Source organism: Equus caballus, chromosome 10 (assembly GCF_041296265.1).
Source record: "Equus caballus isolate H_3958 breed thoroughbred chromosome 10, TB-T2T, whole genome shotgun sequence".
NCBI classification, from domain to species: Eukaryota; Metazoa; Chordata; class Mammalia; order Perissodactyla; family Equidae; genus Equus; species Equus caballus.
In genome coordinates, this window is record NC_091693.1 from 55,878,885 (window position 1) to 55,904,260 (window position 25,376).

The 25,376-nt window shown below is 40.2% G+C and overlaps 1 protein-coding gene across 9 annotated transcripts in view; it reads left to right on the forward strand.

Annotated features, from left to right (window-relative positions):
- Window positions 1-25,376, forward strand: part of KLHL32 (kelch like family member 32) — a 196,561-nt gene that overhangs the window by 86,750 nt on the left and 84,435 nt on the right. For all 9 annotated transcript variants that reach the window (XR_002810886.2, XR_011422105.1, XM_014734212.3 and 6 more), the window contains exon 4: window positions 3,876-3,983. Coding sequence is in view for 3 of the 9 variants with exons in the window: in XM_014734212.3 (XP_014589698.2) it covers window positions 3,876-3,983 (108 nt within the window). In the remaining 6 variants the exon portion in view is untranslated. The remainder of the gene's footprint in view (window positions 1-3,875; window positions 3,984-25,376) is intronic.

Here is a 25,376-nt window from a genome sequence, read left to right on the forward strand (position 1 = left end):
AGGTATTAGGCTTGACAATAAGCATAATTGTATTGAAACCTCAAGATAACCCTGTGAGGTTGGCATCATCTCCATTTTACAAACAAGGGGCCTGAAGTTCAGAGAGTTAATTAGCCAAAGGTCATGTGTTCAGGGTAAATTGCCCACATGACTAGTAGGTTATAGAACCAGGATTTGAATCAGATGTGTCTTTCTGCACAGTTCTGAATATTAAAAGTAAAACAGAGTTTTTAAAAGGCAGTTGTTGGGGATACACAGGTAATGCATGTTCATTGTAATGATCCAAATACTTATGTAAATGGAGTAAAATTAATACTCTCTTCCTTCGCTCTAGAATCATGCCCTATAATATAAGCACAGTGACCCATGAGGTGTTCCTTTATTGCTTATGCAAACATGTACAAATATACGTGTGCACTGTTTAAGGGGTTGTGTTGTCTCCCCAACTCTGCCAAGCCAGCCGTCAAGTTCTGAGCTCACACTCCCTGGATGAGGATCCCTGTTCTGTGCCAGTATCACCCTGGTTGCATTGGAAAAACCCCTAGGAAAGCAGATTCAGAAAGCTCCCTTGGCAGCTGTCCTTTTACTTAACCTTTGCTCTCAGGTAGTCTTTCCATTTCATTAACCCAGATAATTCTTCTGCAGTTTGAGTCATTTCTGTCCTGCTCTGAGTATGGGGTTGATGGAGAGCAGCTGGTCACCATAGCAGGAGCAGTTACAACTTGGAAGATCTGAGAAAAGAAATTAATATGGTGAATATTAAAAGCTGAAACACCTGTATAATAAAAAGCAGACACTGAAAACAATGAAAATCTCTTTCAGGTGCTTTCATAGTGGTTATAAGAAGTCTAGAAGCAAATTCAGAATTACAGAAATTAAAAGCTTTTTTTTCTTTTACTGTAACCTGTGCTTTTTAAAAAAATTAAAAAAAATTTTTTTTAATTTTAATTTTATTTATTATTTTTTTTGAGGAAGATTAACCCTGAGCTAACATCTGCCGCCAATCCTCCTCTTTTTGCTGAGGAAGACTGGCCCTGAGCTAACATCCATGCCCATCTTCCTCTACTTTATATGTGGGACGCCTACCACAGCATGGCTTGCCAAGCAGTGCCATGTCTGCACCCGGGAACTGGCGAACCCCGGGCCGCCGAAGCAGAACGTGTGAACTTAACCACTGCGCCACTGGGCCGGCCCCAACCTGTGCTTTTTAATCTTGGAATTTTAGACCATCTTCTAGCAGGATCAATTTAACATTAAAGTCAGTTTCTTCTTACTATTTTTTATCAGTAGCCACACTTGACTTAAAAAACAAAACAAAACAGAAACTGATACTTCTGCAAACATATAAATCCTTTTAACCGTAGACTACATAAAAGAAATTTCATTCTATTTCATTGTTATCTCAAAATATAAATTTTTATAGGAGTTTGTCATATGTCAGGAACTGTACTGAATACTTAGTATGTACTATCATATAATCGTCAAACAAGTTCATGAAGTGGGTATAATTTTTAGCCCCATTTTTCAGATAAGAAAACTGAGTCAGAGAGAGGTTATGTGTTTGTCCAAAGTCACTAGCCAGTGTTCAAACCCAGGATTGTTTGGTTGCAAATTTGTCCTTAATCCCTGTGCTCCACCATACCAAGTATTATGTGACTTCGAGTCGAGTGCCTTAACCTGCCACATAGTACCTGAACTGCTGGTGCCATCAGTGGGAAGCCAGACCAGCTCACTGACTAACCTAGTTGCCACATTTACTATCTTGACTCATTTGCCTTTAACGACTTCTAAAGTAAGGTTCAATTTTGTTTATTCATGATAAAGTAAATTTCTTAAAGTTAAATATATTCTAAATGTTTGCTATTTTTCAAATATAATTGTGTTTATTCATGTTAAGTACTGTCAATGTCTTTATGATATTTTGAATGTTATTTTTTATTTTATCAAACTGTAAGCATTTAAAATATTCTTTAGAAATTTTCTCAAATGACAAGAGCGGTAATTTTATATTCCTAAAAGTTAAAATTTCAACTATGTTAAGCTATCAAAGAGAATCCTATTCATTATGAAAACTTAAAATTCTCTAAGGCAGTGAGGTGGAAATGAGGATCGCCAGAAAGAATAATGGATCATCAATTCATACCACCTATTCTACACATATTAATTTAAAATGTATAGAATTGTGAGGATCAAAAATAAATTTATTAAAATAAAAAATTAGGATTTTGTTTGTTTTACTTCTATGAAGTTAGCCAAACTGCAGAATCTGAAGGGACAGTCCCCCCAGACTTCTGTCACTTCTGACACCAATTGCAAGTTTGAAGGGGATCCTGAAACTGCTCTCATGTTTGGTAATTTGCTAGAAAGACTCACAGAACTCACTGAAGGCTTTTATACTCACAAATGTGGCTTATTACGGGGAGAGGATACAAATTAGAGCCAGCCAAGGGAAGAGACACATAGGGCAGTGTCCAGAAGGGAACCAAATGTGGGGCTTCTGGCCATCCTCCCTCCATGGAGTCATGGACAGAGTTACCTCCTCCTGACCATGCTATGTGACCGTATGCACAGAGGACTGCCAGCCAGGGAAGTTTGCTCAAGCTTTTGGTGTCCAGAGTTTTTATTGGGGTGCAATCACAAACTTCTTGTGTGACTGACCATTCGTGTCCAACCTCTCCTGGAGGTCAGAGTAATGCCTTTAATCTCCAGTCTTCTGGTGATCAGAATTGATATAGTGTGGCCCAAAGCCCCCATCAGAAATTGTGTTGTTAGATTGTCAAAGGCAAAGTTCCCAGGCAAGCAAAGATACTCCTGTCAGGCAAGACATTCCAAGGGCCTGTAAATTACCTCCCAGTCAAGGGCAAAGGCCAGACGTCTCTTTGGGTAAGGTTAATTCTTCACTACATAGCATGGTATACTATAGAATATTGTGGAACAGAATACTGTACTTTTCTAAATAGTGTATTTCATCGTCAGTAACCAAAATTGAATATTCTCTTTATACCTGTTAAGTCAAACTTGTTAAAGGTGTACAAATTAGTGTGGGGTTTATTTGGGGGGTTTGGGGGGAGAACCCATGCATTTGATTTATTTGGCAAGTTTTCATTTTCAGGTTTTCACTTGACATACTGATCGTTCAGTGGAAGAACTGATTTTCAATAAGTTGGCCATTTGGAGAACTGGTTTGGGAGCAAATTGATTTTCACTGAATAACTTAGACAGTGGTTCTCAAACCTGAGTGAGCGTAAGTGTCACCTGGGAGGCCTGTTACGACACAGACTGCTGGGCCCCAGGCTGACTTTCAGACTCAGTGGGTCTGGGCTGAGGCCCTGAGAGTCTGCGCTTTCACAAGTTCCCAGGTGATGCTGATATCGCTGGACCTGGGGCCACACTTTGAGAACCACACACGCTGGAATAGAATATGATATATGGCAGATGAGAGGAAGGAGGTGTGTCATTGAGATGAGGCAGAAAAAAGGCAGAGAACTCGGGAGAGAAAAGTGCCTCTTGCCACCATGTCCTGTTGGCAAGAATGTTGGCGGGTGCTACACATTTCCTGGTAGCGGTGAGACCCCAGGATCAAGAGGATGAGTTCGGTGAGTGAGCCTGAACACTGTCATCCCGGGGATCAGCTCTGGGATTCAATGAGACTGTGCGTGAGATTTGCACTGTCTGTGTGTTACTGTCACTGTCTAGACAGCCAAGTATTGGCAGTGGCTTGTATGAATGAAGCTTTGTGGAAGTGTTTTACACACCAAGATCAGTCTTAAACTTGGAAAACTTTTTTCTTTCATCGTCTCTCTAGGACTTTGTCATACTCCTTTGCTTTTAAGTGCCATGACTCTTTGTCTCTCTTTCTCTCTCTCCCACCTCAGGCGATGTTCAGTCTTTGTATGGTGGAAAGTGGAGCTGACGAGGTGAACTTACATGGTGTGACCAGCCTTGGTCTAAAGCAGGCGCTGGAGTTTGCCTACACAGGGCAGGTATGGTACCAAACGCGATCCGCCAGGCTTAACATTTTAACTGCACCTGATCAGAGGGATTATCTTTGAGGTATGAGATTTAGTTATCTTGTTATTCATTTTGCTCTTAAAAAAAGTTTCACGTCTACGTAATTTTATAACTGAAGTGATGGAAAGGTAAGTAAAGCAATTTGATTTTAAATATGATCCAGTGAACGTAGTATTTTAATCTTAGCTCAGTGGCTTGCTGATGCAATTTAAAAATATCCTAAAGAACTGTCATACAAGAAAGAGTTTACAAGATAATATGAATTCTCCTTGTTTCCACTGAAGCTTAGTGACTCAGTCGTGGCTTTATTGGCTTAAAAACAAGAGCAAAAAAATTTAAAGCTCCAAAAAGCTGTGTCTAGCATCTTGGTACCCTGTGCTCCACACATATCTCACAGTCCGGGTCTCAAGTATTTAGATTAGAACGTGATGGTTTGAAAGCTGAATTTGTTTATCACTAAAATTGTTATGGGACTTACAGGATGTTCTCTGGAAATTACCATTTCTTCCCCATTGCCTCCAGTGAAGTATGAGCTGTGGGTTACCAGTCTTATTTTAGAGATGGGTACATGTGGGTGTGACTGTAATTCAGGTGTGAAGAGAGCAATATACACACAAGACACAATTGAGAGCTGGTATCTTTCTTTACATCTGTAACCCAAAAAGCATACAACCCATTATTTCCTCACCTCACTAGGAATATGTTTTGGCAACTCTGTGAACGATAACTGTCTGGCTTAATTTCCTAAGGCATGAGGTTTGGCTGGGCTGCTCCTGTTGTTGGCCTTCAGAATGGCTCAGCCCAGCAGTGGTCGCCTTATTGTCAGCCGTGATTGCTTTGTGGTTTCCTTCAGAATGGCTCAGTTTATACGAAATGTGAACTGAAGATAGCAGAAGGAACCTGACTTTTTGAAGGATAGGACAACTGCTTGGAAAGAGAGAAAAAGTTTGTAGAAGGGCACCCATATCCCATTACCTAGGAGTCACGTGCTGAGATTCCACTTTTATGAGAAAAAGAAGGCCAAATGAGAAAAAAATATTTAGGTATGTGGCGTAAGTGTTTTGTTTTTTTTTTTTTTTTTTAAAAGCAAGCCCTAGGAACAGACCTGAAGTTGCACTTATTCTGCCCCGTGACCCATTCTTGACATGTGTGTCCACAGAGAGGGTGACAAGCCTGTGGCATACAGCAGTAACTCATCTGTTCAGATTGTGTACTGAGGGGACAGGAAAGGGGCTGACATTTCACGGAGCACCTTCTGCAGGCACCAGGGTGCTGTGTAGGCACTTTATGTGTGCTGTTTACCTGATCTTCTAGACAGCTCTGAGGAGTGCAGTGATCCTATTGCAAAGACGGCAAGCCCGGGGAGCTGCAGGGAGGGACTAAGACCATTCTCCCAGTGTCTGTGGACCCAGTGAGTCAAACCCAGTCCTCTTAATTTCAACATTGTTTTTTCTTCATGTCCCATGTCATTAAGAAAAGGTTAAGTCATATTTGTTAGACTTTGTTGAAGGACACAGGGACATTTTAGAGTATGAGCTATTCTGATGGTTCTCTTAACCTGGTACCTTTACAACCCTCGCTCCCTGAGGGCTCTGGGTTGCTGTGCTGGTCCTCCCTATGTGATGACTTGGTGCAGAGTGGAGGCTGATATAGTCTTTCTTGGACAACATCCATGGCAGTTTGGTTTCTTAAACACCAGTTAACTTTATAATAAATCTGTTTTCCCTTTGAGACATGGACACCGATGATGGCAAAAAATGAAATTGTACTATATACTTGGGAAATGCAAAAAGCTGCTTTCTCTTACTATGGAATTGAAATTAACATTAAGTAAAGAGTTTGGAATACGGAAGCGTGAATAAAAACTCAGTTCTTCGGTTTCTTAATTGCTGTTTATTGTTGTGGACATTCGCTGATATATCATGTTTAGCTGTGATATGTATATAGATTTGTAAAAATCAGAGTTAACATTGAATTTATCTACCTATAGCTATTTCTACTGACAGTTGATTATACGTTTAGTCAGTTGTAGTAAGCATAGTATAAAATGTAAGTATTTTAAGTGTCAGAAAATCATTGCTATCTTGGAAAGAAATTGGAAGTACAGAGTGGGTGTGATGAATGAGTGCCTCTAAGTGTAACAAGATGTGTGCATGTTCCTCCTACACACTGCTCTAAAGCATAGCCTTCTTAAAATTGGTCCACAGATTTCATCCAGGAAGTTTCAAAGAAAAAGCGAACTTTTCCCCTTATACTAATTCATCCTCTGAAAATGCATGCACTTTTCTTATCAAAGAGTATACACAGGGGTGAGCAAGCACACACTCCACCTTCGCACTAATTAAGAGATATGCCCTTCCTGTGGGTACACCCTGCTTGGGGCACAGCTTGAGCAGAGCCCAGGATGCATCCTGTGGATGTCCTTGCACAGACACACACAGCAGAACCAGCCGTGGAGGGCAAAGGAGCCAGGCTGCTCCACAGGCACTATTCTGTGCTGCTCTAGGAGCTGGGTCAGAAGCAAATGGTGTGACGTAAATAGGCATTGGGCAGATCTGCCTTCGAGAGAAAAGGACAAATGAGCCTTTTGGTTTGGGCAGGAGGACCCTGCTACCTTGGCCTCCCTCAATCTCCACACTTTCTAGCTTTGACCAGGAATTCATTCATATTTCAGACCAGTCCTGAATAGAAGAGACATGAGGAAGAATGAGAAAGAAAGGATTCTGATGGAGATGTTCCCTGGAGGGGGAATCCCAGTCCCAGTTAGGCAAGAGCTCAGCCAGCCCAGCAGCACGCAGGTGTTGCTAAGAAAGCCCAGCCCAACAGTGAGGAGCAGTTAACACCACGACCCTTTCATCAAGAGAAGAGCCCTGCTTGGAAGGTAGAAGAATGTGCAACTCCAAAGGCCTTGAAATAAGCTTCTAGGAATTTGAATGGCTAAAGACCAACATGGAAGCAAATAAGACTAAGAACCACAATAAAGTTCATTCTTTAGCATGCCAACTATGATGATGTCAAAGAAGATAGACGATATGCCAAGCACTGTGCTGGATCCCTTCCATATAGTCAAGCAAGGGGGTAAACCTAGTTACTTTCTGGAGAACCGTCCTTCTGTTCTGTCCCTTGTAGCCTGATGGAGAGATTCCAGAAGCCCGGTAAAGAGAGAAACTTTGTATTAAATGGCAGTCACATTTGTAGTCTCCTTTAAAATTTCCCACCTCCAGATACTGCTAGCTTTGTCAGCCGTGAACCAGCCATGTCGTCTCTGGGCATCTGAAGCAGAAGGATTCTTTGGTAGTATCTGTGCTCTTTTGCTTTTTCTCTTCATAATCCAACAACTCCAGCCCTTGGCTCCTCAACATCATGGAAGAACGCATCTCTGTGGAGACACCCATCCTAATTACCTTTCTCTGATCCAGAGAATGCTTTAGTACAATCTTCACAAGCATATTTTATGTAACCAATATTAATAATATTTGAAGTCCTTGGAAATCTAGAAAAGTATGATACTCTGTTAAGTGAGAAAAACTTTTTTTTAGCTACAATTGTGGTCATGTACATGGGGGCTGGCTCTGTGGCTGAGTGGTTAAGTTCGCGTGCTCCGCTGCGGTGGCCCAGGGTGCAGATCCAGGGTGCGGATCCTGGGTGCGGACATGGCACCGCTTTTCAGGCCACGTTGAGGCGGCGTCCCACATCCCACAACTGGAAGGACCTGCAACTAAGATATACAACTGCGTACAGGGGGAGTTTGAGGAGATAAAGCAGAAAAAAAAAAAAAAGATTGGCAACAGTTGTTAGCCCATGTGCCAATCTTTAAAAAAAAAAGAAATTAAAAAAAATACTCATACAATCAGGAATTGATAGGTAGAGGAAACTGCCCCTTAATTTTCATGCTCTTACATAGTAAAGTTTTTCTTTCTGATTCTCATTTGATTCCCTGATATGTTCACATGACTTTTTTATATAGCCCTGATAAGACATATACAGTAGCATTACATTTTGATGATCATCGAAACTGTGTTTATTCTCCGCAGCAGAGTACTTGTCTCTGGAGACCTGAGCGTCAGGCCTGGCAGCAGAATGACAGGATCTTAATTGGAACTGCTTTCCCATGGACATCCCTTCAGGAATAGCTGTGTCACTTTACATGGAAAAAGTCCCCATCAGATTTACTTATAAACATAACCTGGTTGAACTAAATGGTAGCACGTGGAACAAATCTGGGAGGAATTTTTCTTAAATGCTTCTGTTGGGAACAGTGTCAAGACTATTCAGTGGTTTAAATATGTTAGCTAGAGAATCCTTTCTTTGCCGGGCAGTACCTGCAGAAGCCTGGCAAATAAAAGGCCCCCGAGGCACCTGCCCTGGGCCCCCGGCTGTAGAGGGCACAGTCTAAAATCCACGTTCTAGGGAAGAGTATTTTGAATTGCACGGTAGGTAGTCATTTTCTCCTCACCTTAATTCTTCTCAGAGCTGTGCCGGAGTCCATACCTGGATTGTTGTCATAGAAAGTTTGAGGAGACTGAAATGAAGGGAGGAAGTTTGAATTCCATCAGTGACTTTTTGCTTTCTAGGATCTTTTGAAAATCTCTGCTTTTTGCCTTTGGAGAGATTTTCTCTTTTATCAGTGGATTATTGAAACAAACAAACAAACAGTTGTGGCTGTTTACTGTTTTGGGGTGAAGATGTCACCTGTTCCCATTCGTGGTATCATAGAAAGTGTTGCTGACTTGACAGACAAGAACCATAGGCCTAATGGAGTTTTTATGGCTTCCCAAGATGTCAAGCAAAGTAGTAAACCCTTGACATGATTTGGTGGTCAAAAACGGTTAAGTACAGATTTGGGACTAATTGTTTATTGTGAAAAAATGAGAGGTGATATTTTAGAAGTCCAGATTCTGACTGACCCCCAGAAGCTTGCTTTTCTCAACTGAGGACCCAAGAACAGCTTCACGAGGCCCAAAGTCTGTCTGTTCCTCATGGAGAACAGTTGATTCAGACACAGTTGATTCAGAGAGGGCCTTCTACCTGTAGAGTGGGGTCAGTTCTAATTCTGACGGTCCCTACTTCATGCCAGCCTGTTCTCTCTTATTAATCTGTGTGTGCTATCTGGTCAGAATATACTCAGGGTGTGGTTTATATTGCAAGAATTATGAAGTCGTTTATTCATTACCAATGTCCAAAATGTCTCTGTGTGAGGAACTGTAACTGTCGCCACACTTCTGAGATCAACTTTCCAATTTGGAATACAGCTAATATTTTGATTTTTTAAAAATATCTTCTGGCTTTTCCCCTAATAATTTGTAAGTTTTAGGTTTCTTACTTGTCTTATAGTTACCCTAGAGAAACAGACTGGCCCCTTCATCCACCCAAAATCTGATGGAGATGTTGAGACTGATAATACCACACACTCACCGAGAGGCTGTATTACCCACACAACGAGGCTTTCTGGGGAGAGCAGAGCAGGCTTCGAAGCAGGTCCAAAGATGGCTTGAGAAAGCAAAGAGGGGTGATTGGCTTTGGCTTTTGTTGTGGTTAGGGGGTGGGGCTGGAGCAAGGATTCTCCATGCAGGCAGGGCCTGGCATGGTTTGAACTCCCTGCCAGCACCAAGGGAGAGAGTGCTCAGACTTTCTTGTGTTTTTGCCCATGTGTCAGGCAGGTGGCTGGAAGGGTGTGGTGGGGTTTGAATGCTGTCAGCAGGTAGACATCAAAAATGGAGTCGGACTGTCTTACATTGGTTTAGCGTTCTGCCTGAGTACTAGTCACATTTTAGGCACGGATATTTTCCTTTGGGACATTTTTAGACTCAGTCCCTTAATGAAAACAAAATGTGTTTGAACAGTATGCTTGTCGCATTTATAATCTTTCTTGGCACCGATTCTGTGCTGAGGAAGCTATTGTGGGCTAAGATGCTTGGGCTCATGTGTACAGAACATGTGCAGTGATAACACTATGAGGGTCTCTGGATATCGAGATAATATTAGTTGACAAGGAGGAGGGTGGCACCTCTGTGTTGTAACCTTATCTTCATGATATAAAACTCCATTCAAATAAGCTGGATTGTTGCCCTTCTTTCCTCCACTCTCTTTCCAACTTTCTCCCTCCCACCCCCACCCCTACTGCCAGTATAGGGAATAGAGAGAGAAGTGTTTCGTGTGTGCTCTTGTTAATGGTTTTATTGTCATAAGTGGGGCAATAAAACAATCCGTCCTCTTATGGCCGATGTCCTCTAAAGTAGAAACAACTAATATCCAGCAACTCAAAATAGTAGGTCAACTCAGTCAGTTCAGGGTGGATTTTGCACTTCTGTGCACTTTTTGCTCTTGAATGTTTCAGCAGAAAGTTCCATTGCCAAATATTTTGTAGTTTATGGTGTCTAGCTGAGGTTTTTCCTTTGCCACAGTGAGTGAGCAGTAACTTCTGTTTTGGAATATATCTAAGCAGAAATCATTACAGTTGTGTTCTTTCTTGATCACTGGCATTTCCGAGTGTTGGCTGTGCTCAGAATGATTCCCTGGGGAGGTTCTGACCCTTTCTTTAGGTGCTCCCTCAGATCACCTCTCGTGGAGTGAGGTTAACTGTTTATTTAGTGGAGAATCTTGATTAGCAACCTAATTTTCATAGGAAGATGTCAGCCTATTGAAGGTTGTTTAACGTACATGAACTTTTGCCCTATTCAGTGAAAGAGAAGGATTGCATTCCAACCTCATCTTGTTTGCTGAACTGCTCTTACTAGAAATTCATTTGGGAGAAATCATATACATAATGGTTCCAAGAAGATATGCAGTCCATCCATCTGGCTTGGTGGTTCTCAACTGCATCTATCAGGCCTTAATCTAAAAAGGTCGTCTTTATTATCCTGGAATGAAATTTTTAGTTAGTATAACTTATCCACAGAAATTACTCTAAATATCAATAAGAATGCATTAACCATATAAAAAATAAACAAAAGGATATAAAATATAATAAAAATAATATATATTTCAGTATGTACATACTGGGGCAGAACTCTTCAGAAGACATGATAAAATAGTCAGCTGTCTACACCTGGAGGTAGCCTCGCCATGCCTGAGACAGCTGCATACAGATGCAGACTGACACATGAATGTTGTGCTGACAGCTGGCATACCACAAGGGCATGTCCTAGGTGAAATGTAGGGAACAACTCAGTAAAATTCCATGCAAAATGAAACAATAGTCTTCTATTGGTTTCTCTTGTTTTTTTTTTCTTTTTAAAGATTGGCACCTAAGCTAACAACTGTTGCCAATCTTTTCTTTTTTTGGCTTCCTGCTTTTTCTCCCCAAATCCCCCCAGTACATAGTTGTATGTTTTAGTTGTGGGTCCTTCTAGATGTGGCATGTGGGATGCTGCCTCAGCGTGACTTGATGTGTGGTGCCATGTCTGCGCCCAGGATTCCAACTGGCAATACCCTGGGTCGCCCAAGCAGGAGCACGTGAACTTAACCACTTGGCCACGGGGCCGGCCCCTCTATTGGTTTTTATTGTGGTGGCATTTCTGGAAAATGCAGTGTGTCTTGACACAAAACGCATTAAAAAATGTGTTTGTATGTAAGACAGAGTTAGATTCTGGGCTTAGATTTTGATAAACAAGTGTTTCATTTAGGTGCACGTCCGGCAGGGCATTCAGATGTGCAGGGTACAGGGCAGTTCCTATGGTTGGTGTCTGTGTTGCATGACATCCACATCCCTGGCCACTGCCCCATAAATACCGGTAGTGTCCCCGCTCCTGGGACAACCAAAAATACCTGCACAAATTTTCAAATTGCTTCCTAGAAGGTGGTGCTGCCTCCAATAAGAACCATTGCTCAGTTATTCTAAACTTTTTTTTTTGAGGAAGCTTAGCCCTGAGCTAACATCTGCTGCCAATTCTCTTGTTTTTGCTGAGGAAGATTGGCCCTGGGCTAATGTCTGTGCCCATCTTCCTCTACTTTATATGTGGGACACCTGCCACAGCATGGCTTGACAAGCAGTGCCATGTCTGCACCTGGGGATCGGAACTGGCGAACCCTGGGCCGCCGAAGCGGAACATGCCAACTTAAGTGCTATGCTGCTGGGCTGACCCCTTAGTTATTCTAAATTTTATACCTGGATCAAGGTAGAAAACCGAATGTCTGGGTTATAAAGAGTCTCTTTATTAACTTTTACTTGTTATGCAATGCTCTATAAAATACACTTTTGGTGGTGTGGAAAGTATCCCCAGATAAGTCATTCAGTGGCACTCTTAATGTCTGCAGGAAAATTTCCATTAGATCTCAGGGCCTGGAGAAGCTGGATTCATTTTAGTATTTTCATCCTGTATTAGCTTACATTTCCTTTTTAGTCTTGATTCTAGGAAGCTTAGAGCCACATCTGTGGCCCACTTTTAATAGTGATGAGCCTGTGTAGACAGGTATATATCTCCTCTCCTGACCTCAGATTACTTTTTGTTACCTATTTTCTCTTAGTTCGTTATGTTCCTAATTTTTAAATGCTTGTGTTGATGCTTCAGATCCTTCTCAAAATGAGATAGAGCGTAAGTAGATAAAGTGAATAAAGAGCTTTGGGACCTCTGTCTGAACGTTTTTGGAGTCCCAGGCATACTTTGATGTTATTTGTGGGCATGAATAAAGAGTTCCTACACCCCGTTAGTTCTCCTACGAAAATGAAGTGTCTCCAGTTCCCCAAGTTGTTCAATAAATAAGGCATTCCACTTGCTTCCTAAATTTTTTCCATTCTTATTTTCAGCACTAAAAATAAACATGAAAATTCTGTAAAAATAAATCGCTATGTTTCATCTTTGAAAATAAAAAAAATCACCCAAATATTTACACAAACGTAAATAAGAAGAAAATTGAAAAAGAGTGTTACTACTTACTTACACATTATAGGTTATATTTTTGTTTTTTTTCTGGGCTTTGCCCATATGCCTAAGTAATTTAATATAGATTTTTGTGTTTATAGTTTACTTCGGTTTCTTACCTGGAATTAGGTAAGAGTACATCTATCCATAAATGCATAGTATATAGATAATGCCGCCTTATTGTAATCCAGCTTTTTCCTTCATTCAAATTATTTTAAATAAGTTCATAGACCTGGAATTACTTGATCAAGAAGAGGAAGGTATTTTTTGTGACAATTTCTTTTTGAGACAGTTTTATGATAGCTGCTGTTGGCCAATGAGCTTTTTGCTTGTTTCCTTAAAATAGAATTCTTGAGCCCTCTGCTGGAAGCATTTAGTATTTGTATGAAATAGTAGTAGCATGTGAGAGTTTTACAATTCTAAGATTTTTAAAAGAAAACAACCTGATAGCAAAATATATAGTCTTTGTGGTTAACTTCAAGATAAAAACATAAGTGGACAGATAGAACTTTTGAGAAGATTTATATTGCAAATAGATATTTGAGAAGATTTATATTGCAAGTCGATATTCCATTTGAGTAGAATAATGATGTGAACATTCAACTGAAGGACTAATTCCAATGCATTGAATGTCCTAAGTTAATTTGTGAGTATTTTATTTCTTTTATGTACTTCGTAAAACCATCTATTCATAGTTTATTCTCAAATTGAGATCCATTAATTCATCAAATACTTAATGAGCACCTACTGTGTGTTAAGGACTTCCTAGATGTTAGGGATGCATTGATGAAAAAAAATGCACAGTGAATGCTTTCTCAGAGTGGATGAAACGGTGCTTGGAAATCCCATTGGGTTTACAGTGGTCCCTTAGTATCTGCAGGGGAATTGGTTCCTGTGGATAGCAAAATCTGCAGATGCTCAAGTCTCTTATGTAAAATGGCATAGTATTCACGTATAACCTATGTACATCCTCTCGTATACTTTAAGTCATTTCTAGATTAATTATAATACCTAATATAATTTAGAGGCTATGTAAATAGTTGTTTAGGGAATAATGACAAGAAAAAAAGTCTACATGTTCAGTACAGATGCAACCAGGTAGTCCTACCATTGGTTGAATCCGCTGATATGGAGGACCGAATGTATTGGAAATGGATTACTAGGGGCCTGCATTATTTGTGTATGGAGCATAGTGAAGTACCTGAGGATGTTCAGTGCTCCAAAGGTTATGAATGAATAATTGAGCCTTAATACGTTGTAGAGTACTAACTGAAAAATACATTAATTTGCATTTTATTTAGCAGAGAGAAAGAATAGCCATTTGATGTATGGTAATTAAATACATATAGCCCCAGAAAAACTGATCATAGCCATGCATCCTTAAGTTAGCAGGTGTCTGTCAGAGTAGCAGCCGTTTGGTACAGCCCAAAGAATATGGCCACTGACCTTAGAGGGAACCAAGCTTGATTCCAGCTGTGGCAACTTCGAAGAATTATCCATTAATCCCATTGTAAGTATCAACTCTGCTGATTGTTGCTGGGAAAAAGTTACTGTTTTCACTTCAAATTCGTGACCCCACGTCTCAGATGGATCCTCATCCTTGCCAGGCAGTGCTGATCTGTTTCCCTAGTAAATTTGCTTTTCTCCTCTCCTGATAAGTTTCTCAAATCCCCAAACCTTCCTGTTCCTGTGCACTTATTCTGTGTACTCCCGTCTTTTATAGTAGAAGAGATATCCTTGCTCTGTTGAAGGTTAATCTCTCCACTTTGGTAAGATTAAGCTCCTACTCCCTCTTATCCTCTAAGACATCATTCCTGTAATCCTTGTTTCTGTCTCTCCCATGATCAGTTTTTTCTTCTGTATTAGAACATTCCTACCAGCATATTAATATGCTGTATTGTTCATCTTTCAAAATCCCTTTCTTATTCTTATATTCCCCTTAAGCTACCGTTTATCTCTGTGTTTCCCTTCACAGCAGAACTTATGAAAAGAGTTACATCAACTTGCTCACTTTTGCTCATTTTCACTCACTTTCAAGTCTGAAGACTTCGGTCTTATTCCACTGAAACTGTTCTCGACAGTCACAGATATTGCCAGACCAATTAAATTATATCATTGTGACGTCTCAGCTTCATTCAGCACAGCCAGCCTGGCTCTCCATTGAAGCCTTTTTTCCTTTGGCTTTTGTGGCGTCACACTCTGTGGCTTCTTACTCTGTGCCTCCCAGTCCCCCTCCCCCTCATTCCTTTCCAGATGTCTTTGGTTGCTCCTCCCCCCTCTATAGGCTCCTCATGTGTCAGGACCCTCCTGTTTAGTCTAACTAGCTTCTGTGGCAGTGTCATCCAGACCCATGTTATTTGGTACAGTCTTACGCTATTGACTCCCAGCCCCCACCTACACTCCAGACCAGGGATCAGCAAACTTTTTCTCTGAAGGGCCAGATAGTAAATAATTTAGGCTTTGCAGGCCCTATAAAGCTCTGCTGCAACTACTCAGCTCTGCTGTTGTAGCGTGAAAAGAGCCAGAGACAAATATGTAAAAGAGTGAGCATGGCTATGAGCTAGTAAAACTCAATTTATGGATACTAAAATTTGAATTTCATATCTTTTTCACATATCACAAAGTAATATTCATCTTTTTGGTTTTCCCCAACTATTTAAAAAAGTTAAAACCATTCTTTGACCTTAGCACTCCCCAAAAATGAATACTTAGGAATAAATGTAGAACAAGATCTATATGAGGAAAATTACAAAACTCTGATGGAAGAAATCAAAGAAGAACTAAATAAGTGAAGAGATATTTCATGTTCATAGATAGGAAGACTCAGTACTGTTAAGATATCAGTTCTTCCCAACTTGGTCTATAGATTCAGTGCAATCTTAATCATAATTGTAGTAAGTTATTTTGTGGATATAGACAAAATGATTCTAAAATTTATATGGAGAGGCAAAAAATCCGGAAAAGCCAACGGAATATTGAAGGAGAAGAACAAAGTTAGCAAACTGACACTACCTGACTAGTAATCAAGACAGTGTGGTATTGGCGAAAGAATAGACAAATAGATCAATGGAACAGAATAGAGAACCCAGAAATAGACCTACGTAAATATAGTCAACTGATCTTTGACAAAGGAACAAAGGCAATACAATGGAGCAGAGAGAGTCTTTTCAACAAATGGTGCTAGAACAACTGGACATCCACATGCAAAAAAAAAAAAAAGAAGAATCTAGACGTAGACCTTACATCCTTCACAAAAATTAACTCAAAATGGATCACAGACCTAAATGTAAAATTCAAAACTGTAAGACTCCTAGAAGATAACAGGAAAAAACTTAGATTACTTTGGGTATGGTGATGACTTTTTAGATACAACTCCAGAGGTATGGCCCATGAAAGAAGTAATTAATAAGCTGGACTTCATTAAAATTAAAAACTGCTCTGCAAAAGTCAATGTCAAGAGAATGAGAAGACAAGTCACAGACTAGGAGAAAATATTTGCAAAAGACACATCTTACAAAACTAAACGTGTTCTTACCATACATTCCAGCAATCACACCCTTGTGATTTAGTCAAGGGAGCTGAAAACACATCCACACAAAAACCTACACACGGATGCTTATAAAACTTTATTCATAATTACCAAAACTTGTAAGCAACCAAGATGTCCTTCAGTAAGTGAATGGCTACACTGTGGTACATCCAGACAATGGAATATTATTCAGTGCTAAAAAGAAGTGAGCTGTTGGGGCCAGCCTTGTGGCGTCATGGTTAAGCTCACACACTCCACTTCAGCAGCCTGGGGTTTTCCAGTTTGGATCCCAGGCATGGACCTATGCACTGTTTATCAAGCCATGCTGTGGCAGGCATCCCACATAGGAAATAGAGGAAGATGGGCACAGATGTTAGCTCAGGGCGAATCTTCCTCAGCAAAAAGGGGATTGGCAGTGGATGTTAGCTCAGAGCTAATCTTCCTCAAAAAAAAAGAGGAAAGAAAAGAAATGAACTATCAAGTCATGAAAAGACATAGAGGAAACTTAAATGCATATTACTAAGTGAAAGAAGCCAATCTGAAAAAGCTACATATTGTATGATTCCAACTATATGACATCCTGGAAAAGGCAAAACTATGGAGACAGTAGAAAGATCAGTGGTTGCCATGGGCTAGTGGGGAGGAAGGAGATGAATAGGCAGAGTACAGAGGATTTGCATAGGGCAGTGAAAATACCCTGTATGGTACTATAATGGTGGGAACATGTTGTTATACATTTATGCAAACCCCACACCAGAAATGAACCCTAATGTAAGCTGTGGACTTTGGGTGACAATAATGTGTTAATGTAGGTTCATCAATTGTAACAAATGTCCCACTCTGGTGGGGCATGTTGGGGGAGGTTATGCATGTGATGTGTGGGGGCAGAAGATATATGAGACTTGGTACTTTCTATTCAATTTGTTGTGAACCTAAAAGTGCTCTAAAAAATCAAATAAAAAAAAAATCAAGTCTATTAATGAAAAAATAAAATAAAATTTTAAAAATGGAAGTAAAAAAATTTTTCTTCAACTATTCTTAGCTGTCAGGCCATACAAACATATGTGATGGCACAATTTGCTCTGGGGCTTGTAGTTTGCCAACTAGACTCATATGCTCCTGTCTGCTTGATATCTCTATTTGGATGATGAACACACATCACAAACGTAACATATCCCCAAAATGGAACTCTTGATCTTCTCTCCAAACCTGTTTCTTCCTTTGTTTTACTCTTATGAGTTGATGGCACCACAGTCTACCCACTTGGCCAAAGCTTCCACTCTAAGTCCCATGCAACACGGAAACTTGTTTGTCTTGTTTGTGGTCATATCCACAGAGCCTAGAAAGGTGCCTGGATCACTGTAGGACTCAGAAAAGATTTGCTAATTGAATAGGTGAATTTCTCAGCCTTCAGTTTCTTCCTTTGACATGTGGGGATAATATCTACGTTGCAGGAGTGAGGAATGAGAAAGGTGTCAGAAGGAGAGACAACTTAGACAAAATTAGTTCACAAGGTACCTGGTACATAGTAGGCACTGTGTACCTAGAAACATTAGAAATAGGGGTCATTATTTGTAAGGTGGATTTATTTTTTCATGGAATTAACAAAAACAATAATAACAATAGCATAGCAGCTACATTTTTTTTTTACCCTATAAAATATGCCATGTTTTTCTAAGAATTTTACGTAGGTTATCTCATTTTATCCTTATGTAGACCCTATGAATGTAGATAGCAGTCATCTCCCTTTTTCTTATCTTTTTGGTTTTGTTTTTATTTTTTGCAAGGGAGGATTAACCTTGAGTAAGCATCTGTTGCCAATCTTTCCTCTTTTTTTTTTTCTTCTCCCCAAAGCCCCAAGCATCGTTGTGTATATCCTAATTGTAGGTCCATTTAGTTCTTCTGTGTGAGTGGCTGCCACAACATGGCAACTGACAGACGGGCAATGTGGTTCCACAGCTGTGAAACATACCTGGGCTGCCAGAGTGAGAGCACAGAAATTTAACTACAAGGCCCTCAGGGCTGGCTCTCCCATTTTTAAATACAATGATGCTGAAAACAAACGTGTCAATGACTTACCCAAGTTCCTGTGATGGACCCTAGAGCTATACTTTTCTTCCTTTCCTTATAATGCAAATGCAAGGAATTCCCCTAATGAACATGGAATTGGATATAAATGATGCATTTTTTCATATGAGGAGTTATTTCATGGCTTCCTTCAATGAAATTAGGCATCCCCAGCCAAGTTCTCCAACAGCATCCACCATCTTAGCTTGAATTACAACACAGACTATCATTCCATTTGGCTCTCCTCTTCTCTCTCTTCTTGAGCACCCCGCAGTGCCACAGTGTAGGCACCTATCAATGAACATTGGCCTCAGCCCTTTTATTTAAACCTTTCCATCTTTGGACATCAGCATTTTAAAGTAATGTTTCCTCTTTGGTCATACTAGCATTGTGAGAAACTAACTCTGTTATGGAGAAGCCCAACTTCATTAGTAAAGCTCTTTTGGATGAAACCTCCCATGTTCATCACACTTGAAAGAGCACTGGTTATAAAAGTAAGACAGTAATTAATTTGGGGGCTGGCCCGGTGGCATAGTGGTTAAGTTCATGCACTCGCTTTGGTGGCCCAGGATTCGCTGGTTCAGATCCTGGGCACAGACCTACACGATGCTCGACAAGCCATGCTGTGGCAGCATCCTACATGTAAAATAGCGGAAGTCTGGTACATATGTTAGCTCAGGGACAATCTTATATGTGTTATAAGTTATATGCCTTGGAGTTAGAAACTATCATAAATTTGTTCTGCTGTTTTAAATAATTAGGCCATATATTTTTTAGGTAATGTAAGTATATATAATTTATCTTTACATTTTGTTAAAGAATATATTTTATTAATTTAAACATAATAAAGAAAACTATCTTGGAAACAACTGGCTGGCAGAACTATTGATGTCAGCTTTGAAATGCCAGGATCATGTTAATGCTGAGGGAGCCAAAAGAAAATGGGGTTTGTTCATACAATATGAAAGGACCAAAGGTTTTCATATGAAGAATTATTTTGCAGCATCCTTCAATGAAATTAGGCATCCTCAGCCAAGGGCTCCAACAGTGCCCTGTGCCCACCACTACCTTAGCATTAATTATGCCACAGCTTCACAATTCCATTTGACTCCTTTCTTCTCTCTCTACTTGAGCACCTAGCTTCAAACCATCATCCTTCTGTGTGTCCTAAAATAGCAAAGGAAGAACTCATTTCAGTAGCAACATCTGTAGATTTGAGCATCCTTCTCTAACTTGCACTCATAGTAATAAATGAATTTTTTGCAGGGCAGCACAGAGTTTTTCTGGTAATGTAATTTTTGTATCCTTATCTATCTATTCTAAGGTTTCTTCTTGTCATCTGAGAGAAGGCTATGCTTATGCAAACTGTCTCTCTAACCTTGGAAATTTCAAATGAACCAAGTGAGGATGTGTAAACTTGTGAAGGAAAAACAATAGAATCTCAGGGATTGCCACACCTTTCTTTATTTACTAGAATATTTTTATTCTATTTTATCTGTGTGTTTTTAGACATTTTAAAAAGTTATTCTTAAAATCAAATCTTTTTTCTTCTTTTTCCATATTCTAATAGTTGATTGCTTTTCCATAAATTGAAAATAAACTAGTATTTTTGAATCTTCAATATTGAAATCTTCTAGAAATTTGTATAAGTGTACTGTGTTTGCAAGAAAGTCACCTGACAAAATTTGTAACTTAGGGAATCAATAATAAATTCATAAATTTATTATATACAACACCAACCCAAAGGTTACCTTTATTTGGACATATTATTAGCACTATTAGTTGAAATGTCTGTTGTGTCCTTTTATTTAACTCCTTCAATTAAATAATCCTCAATGAGGATTAGCATGTGACCAGGTCCCCCCACTGAGGTTTTTGACATCTTCTGACATTTTCCCCAGGAACTGTATTTTCAAGCCAATGAATTTCTTTTTTTCTTTCTTTCTTTCTTTTTTTTTTTTGTTGAGGAAGATTAGCCCTGGGCTAACATCTGTACCAATATTCTGCTACATATAAATGTGGGTCACTGCCACAGCATGGCTGGCAAGTGGTATAGGTCTGTGCTCAGGATCTGAACACATGAACCTGGGCTGCGGATGTGGAACACGTCAGACTTAACCACTATGTCACAGGGCCAGCCCCCAATGAATTTCTTTAATAAATAATTCTATAGATGACCTTCTAGGATGTTCAACAGCAATGAACATGAAATAGGATGAACCCTGCCATCAAGATCTCATAGGTAAAACATGAGATAAGATACACATAATGCATTCAGGGCAAAAACGTAATTGCACAAAAAAGAAACACGTAATAGTTAACATTTATTGCAAATTTACCATAAAGAGATAATGTACTAAGTGCCATGACCTACACTCTGATTGCCTGCTCAGTATCCATTTCTTCTTTTTTCTTCATAAAGAACTCCAATTTGATTTGGGATAATAGTGCATCTAGCCATAAAAACTCAATTTCCCAGGTTCTTTTACAGCTATCAGTAGTCACAGAACTTACACTTGGCAAATGAAATGTAACTGGAAGTCTGTGGCATTGTTTTTGGAATATCTGTTGTTTGGCTGATAAATAATGACAAACAGGTGGCACATGGTTTTTGGCTTTTGCTCTCTCTTTTCCTTCTGCTCTGAGTACAGATGCAATACCTAGAGGTATGGCAGCCATTTTGTGACCATGAAACCAGGGGCTAAGATTGGCTAAGTAGGAAAATACAAGGAGCCAGGTTTGTGGCATTCCAAGATGCCTAATCCAAGTTTTGTGAGAAAAATAAGTTCCATGCTTGTTTAAGCCATTTTATTGACACATAGCCATATGCAATTGTAATGGCACATAATGCATTTTCTCAGTCAATAAAACAACCTTTTGAGATAGGTATTATTATTGTCATTGTACAAATGAGGACACTGAGGCACATAGAATTGAGTAATTTTCCTGATCTTATTCTGTCAGTAAGTGTAGGAGCCAGGATCTGAAGTCAGGCAGTGTGACCTAGAGCCCACAGGCGTGGTTCACTAGACATCTGTAGGAGTTTGGAGTCCCAGGAAATTAATTCCAGCTGGAAGTTGGGGTGAGGGAAGATCTTGAAAAAACCCTTTCATAGGAAGTGGACTTCGAGTTGGATCTTGAAGAATGGGTAGAGTTTTGACATATGGAGGTTGAAGTTAAGAGGAGAGCATTCAAGAGGGAGAAAAGAGTATCACCTGAGTGTGGAGAACAGTGGGCTCCTGGCTTTAGCAAAGGGACCATACGGTTGCAGAATTGGAAATGAGTTTTAAAAAGTAGGTTGGGGCCACGTCATGAGAGTTTCAGAATACAAGGACAAAAAGATTGCGCTACATTCATAAATCGGGACCTCATTTATGGAGAGCTACTGAATTCTAGTCAGTATTGCTCAGATTGTGCACTTCAACAGAAGTATTTGTGAACATTTCCCAAAATGATAGAGACATCAGAAGGTAGAATTCATATGTTTCTTTATCCTTACTTGAATTATTTTGTTCTTTCTTAAAAATATACTTGAGGTGTCAGTTATAAAAGTGCAGTACATGAGTAATTTAGAAAATCCTTTTGCATGGGCGCCACCTTGTGGAGAAAAAATCCTTAGTGATTTTGAAACAAACTAAATTGATGACAATTTCTCATATGGTTCATATTCTGTCTATAAGAAGTCTGTTGAAGAACTTTATGCAAAGGGTTTTTGGTATCTTGACTATCTGATCATTTAAAAGTTATTTATGCTATTGTACCCAATTCATTTGATGATTTATAAGTTCAAAATTGTGATAATTTGCCATTTTACTATATTATACAGAAAAAAATCCTGAAGAAACAAAGTATAAAGAGAGTTGGAATGTACTCATTTGTCCTTATAAATAGTATTGGGTCACATCTAATTTGCATTTTCAGAGTGCTTGCAAAAGTGCTTGGTTCCTGTGTGCACAGTTGTAGGTTTAGTAAGGACCTTTGGTGTCTGGCCTTAATGTATTCTACTCCTTCAGGCTACTGTATCCACAGACCCAGAAGTAAGTAATTAAAATTCTCTTAAAGCAAGAAATGAGGAAGATAGCTTTAAAAAACTGAGATACAAAATTTTCTGAAGATACCAACTCACCTGTTCATAGGGCATAAAAGAAGGTCACATTGAGACTTGCCGTGCCTATTAAAGACAGTCCCTACCAGCAGCTAATCCAAGAAGCAAGGTAAAAGTCAGAGTGAAAATAAAGAGAAGAAAAAGAAGAAGACAGAATCGAGAGAGTGGATGCTTGGTGATGTAGGAGGAGGAGCTGAAGAAGGAAAGGCAAGGGTGCCATGGGGTGTGTGTACTGCATCAGGCCTAGCACCCTGCTCCCAGAGCCTACCCAGATGAGGTCTGGGCACTGACAGAGATGGCCCTGTGCGGAATCTTATCTTAGGCCCCATACTTCTCTTTCATGAGTTTTTGGCCCCATGTCCTTGCATGAGGATATTTCTGGGACCAGGAACCCCAGTCTTATTCCAGTTTGGAAGGCCTTCATTAGAGATCATGCAAATTCAACTATCTGCTACCAGCCCTGCTTGGATTGGTGACCAGAGGACACATTTGGACTGAGTATTCAAGAGTGCCTCCATCCAGCCGGGCAACTAGACCACTTCATGACTAAATCCTCATGTAATAATTCTCACTTGTACCTTTGAGACCACCACTTTCTCCTGCAGTTGTGGCTTTTACCTCTATTACTTTGTCATACCACCCAGTGTCACCCTGACCAAAGCCACTGGCCAGTTCTTATCTCCAGTTAATTAAAGTGAGTGCAGGGTCTCAGCATTTGGGGTAGGGATCAGGTGGGGACCTCTCCCCAGTTCACATGACCTAGCCTTCCACAAGCTGCAGGAGCGGTTCCATAATGAGATCGTCACCTCCCCAGGTAGCACTATCCAGCTCCCCTCTTTCAAGTGCAGCCACCAGTATCCTGCCACCTGGAGGTCAGGTGCGGGTGGGTGGCCAGAAGAGAATATTCCATTCAGATGACCTGTGAACAACAGGCACTCGTGCTTTACCTAAGGTTGCATCAAAACCTCTTTGTCCAATCTGAAGAAGCCCCAGGTCTGCCTCCACCCAAGCAGGTGAGCCCAGCCCTGTTTGGCGGCTTTAATGGTTTTCATCTTCCCCTCTGCATTCTGGAACACTTGGCATTATGCATCCTGCATTTCTTGATCTCTTTTGTTATGAAGATATTTTGCTTTGTCCACTGTTTATGCCTCCATCTGAATTAAGCTCCTCCAGTTGATGAGTGACTGGATGTGTCAAGCCACTCTCATGAGCTCCCACTGCACCGCTCTGTGCTCTGAACGCTCAGGGGACACCCTCCCTTCCTGTAGGTGGTCCTCGAGTGACTCTTCCTCCCATCTCTCCTGCTCTGAGTGCCGGACTATAGATGTCGACAGGTGGAAGTTTCTGAAAGGCCTGGATGTAACCAACACATACTTTGCAGCTCTTAAATTTAGCTGCCTCGGTTGTCCTCCGTCAATGGGTGTGTTTGAGATCCCTTCCTTCTGCAGAAGGCTATTCTTTGGCTAGTTCTTCTGGGACGTAATAGACAAATTCGCCATGCTGTAAGTTGCAGAGGGTGAACCTTTGTTTGTATTCCTCCCAAACACAAATTCTCTGGAAAATATTTTAGAACAACCAGTCACCAAAGATCAACAGAGCTGAATTTAAAAGACTCTAGTGCAAGTGGGGCTTGTAAACGCTGGTTCTGTTTCTGTGAGACCCAGCTTTCCTGGTAGGATTGTTTTTTTCTCCAAAATGCGCCCTTTGAAAGCACCTACGGATTTTATGTGCTAAAGCATCTTTTAGAAAAACTTATGTTATAATGAGAGAAGAAAAAAACTACAGAACAAAAAACAAGAAACAAAGACAAAAACAATCCCAGTCTGGGTTTCTCACATGAAGGTTTCGCGAAGCGAGCCTGCTGGACGTGTTACACAAGCTATGGAATATTCATCTTGTCTCTCTGTGATATCTGTCTTTGTGTTTGGCATTACCAAGCCTTAGAGGTTATCATGAATGCCAGTTGTGTGAAATGAGCACAACTGACAGGATTTAAAGGCTGAGACTAACCTTTCTAATCCATCTATTCCCCACTCTGCGCCTTAGGCCATGCCTCTTCTGCAAGAATAGACTACATCCTTGCTCCTGTGATGGGAGCCACAATAATTTCCTGAATGTCAGTCAAAGCCTCGCTCCTTGAGGAGGTGGAGAAATTCAGCTTTCTCCTTCTGACTAGATGGAAAAGGAGCTGTAAAGAATTTGCAGAATAAAATGAGCATTGGTATTTTTGCTAAATGTGCTTAACATTTTTACTTCTTCATTAGTTCAGAAATAGAATTTGTAGTCCTTTCTCCTTTTTCCTCTTATGTTAGATTAATTAATAAAATTAATTCTGAATTTTAAAATATTATCTAGAGATAAACTAATTCATCAATAATTTATTACAAAATAAATTCATCAATATTGAGTGACAGCGGTGTGTTGGGCATTGTTCTAAGTGCTGGGGATACAAAGTAGACCAAGTCCCTATTCTCCTGGATCTTATATCCTAGTGAGTAGAGAAATAGGAAATAATCAGATAGACAAATAAATATGTAATATGTGGAGAGGTGGTAAGTGCTATGAAGAAGAATAAAGCAAAGTAAGGAGATAGGGAATGAGGGGTGATGAGGAGTGGGGTACTGTTTTGCATAGGATCGTCAGAGAAGGCCTCCCAGCTAAGATGGTGTCTGAACAGAGGTCTGAGGACATGCGGAGTGAGCCACGCTGATGTCTTGAGGAAGAGTGATCCAGGCCGAGAAAGCAGCTAGTTGTAAACACTAAGGTGCTCAGTGAATTCAAAGAACCTTTTACGTTGTATCAA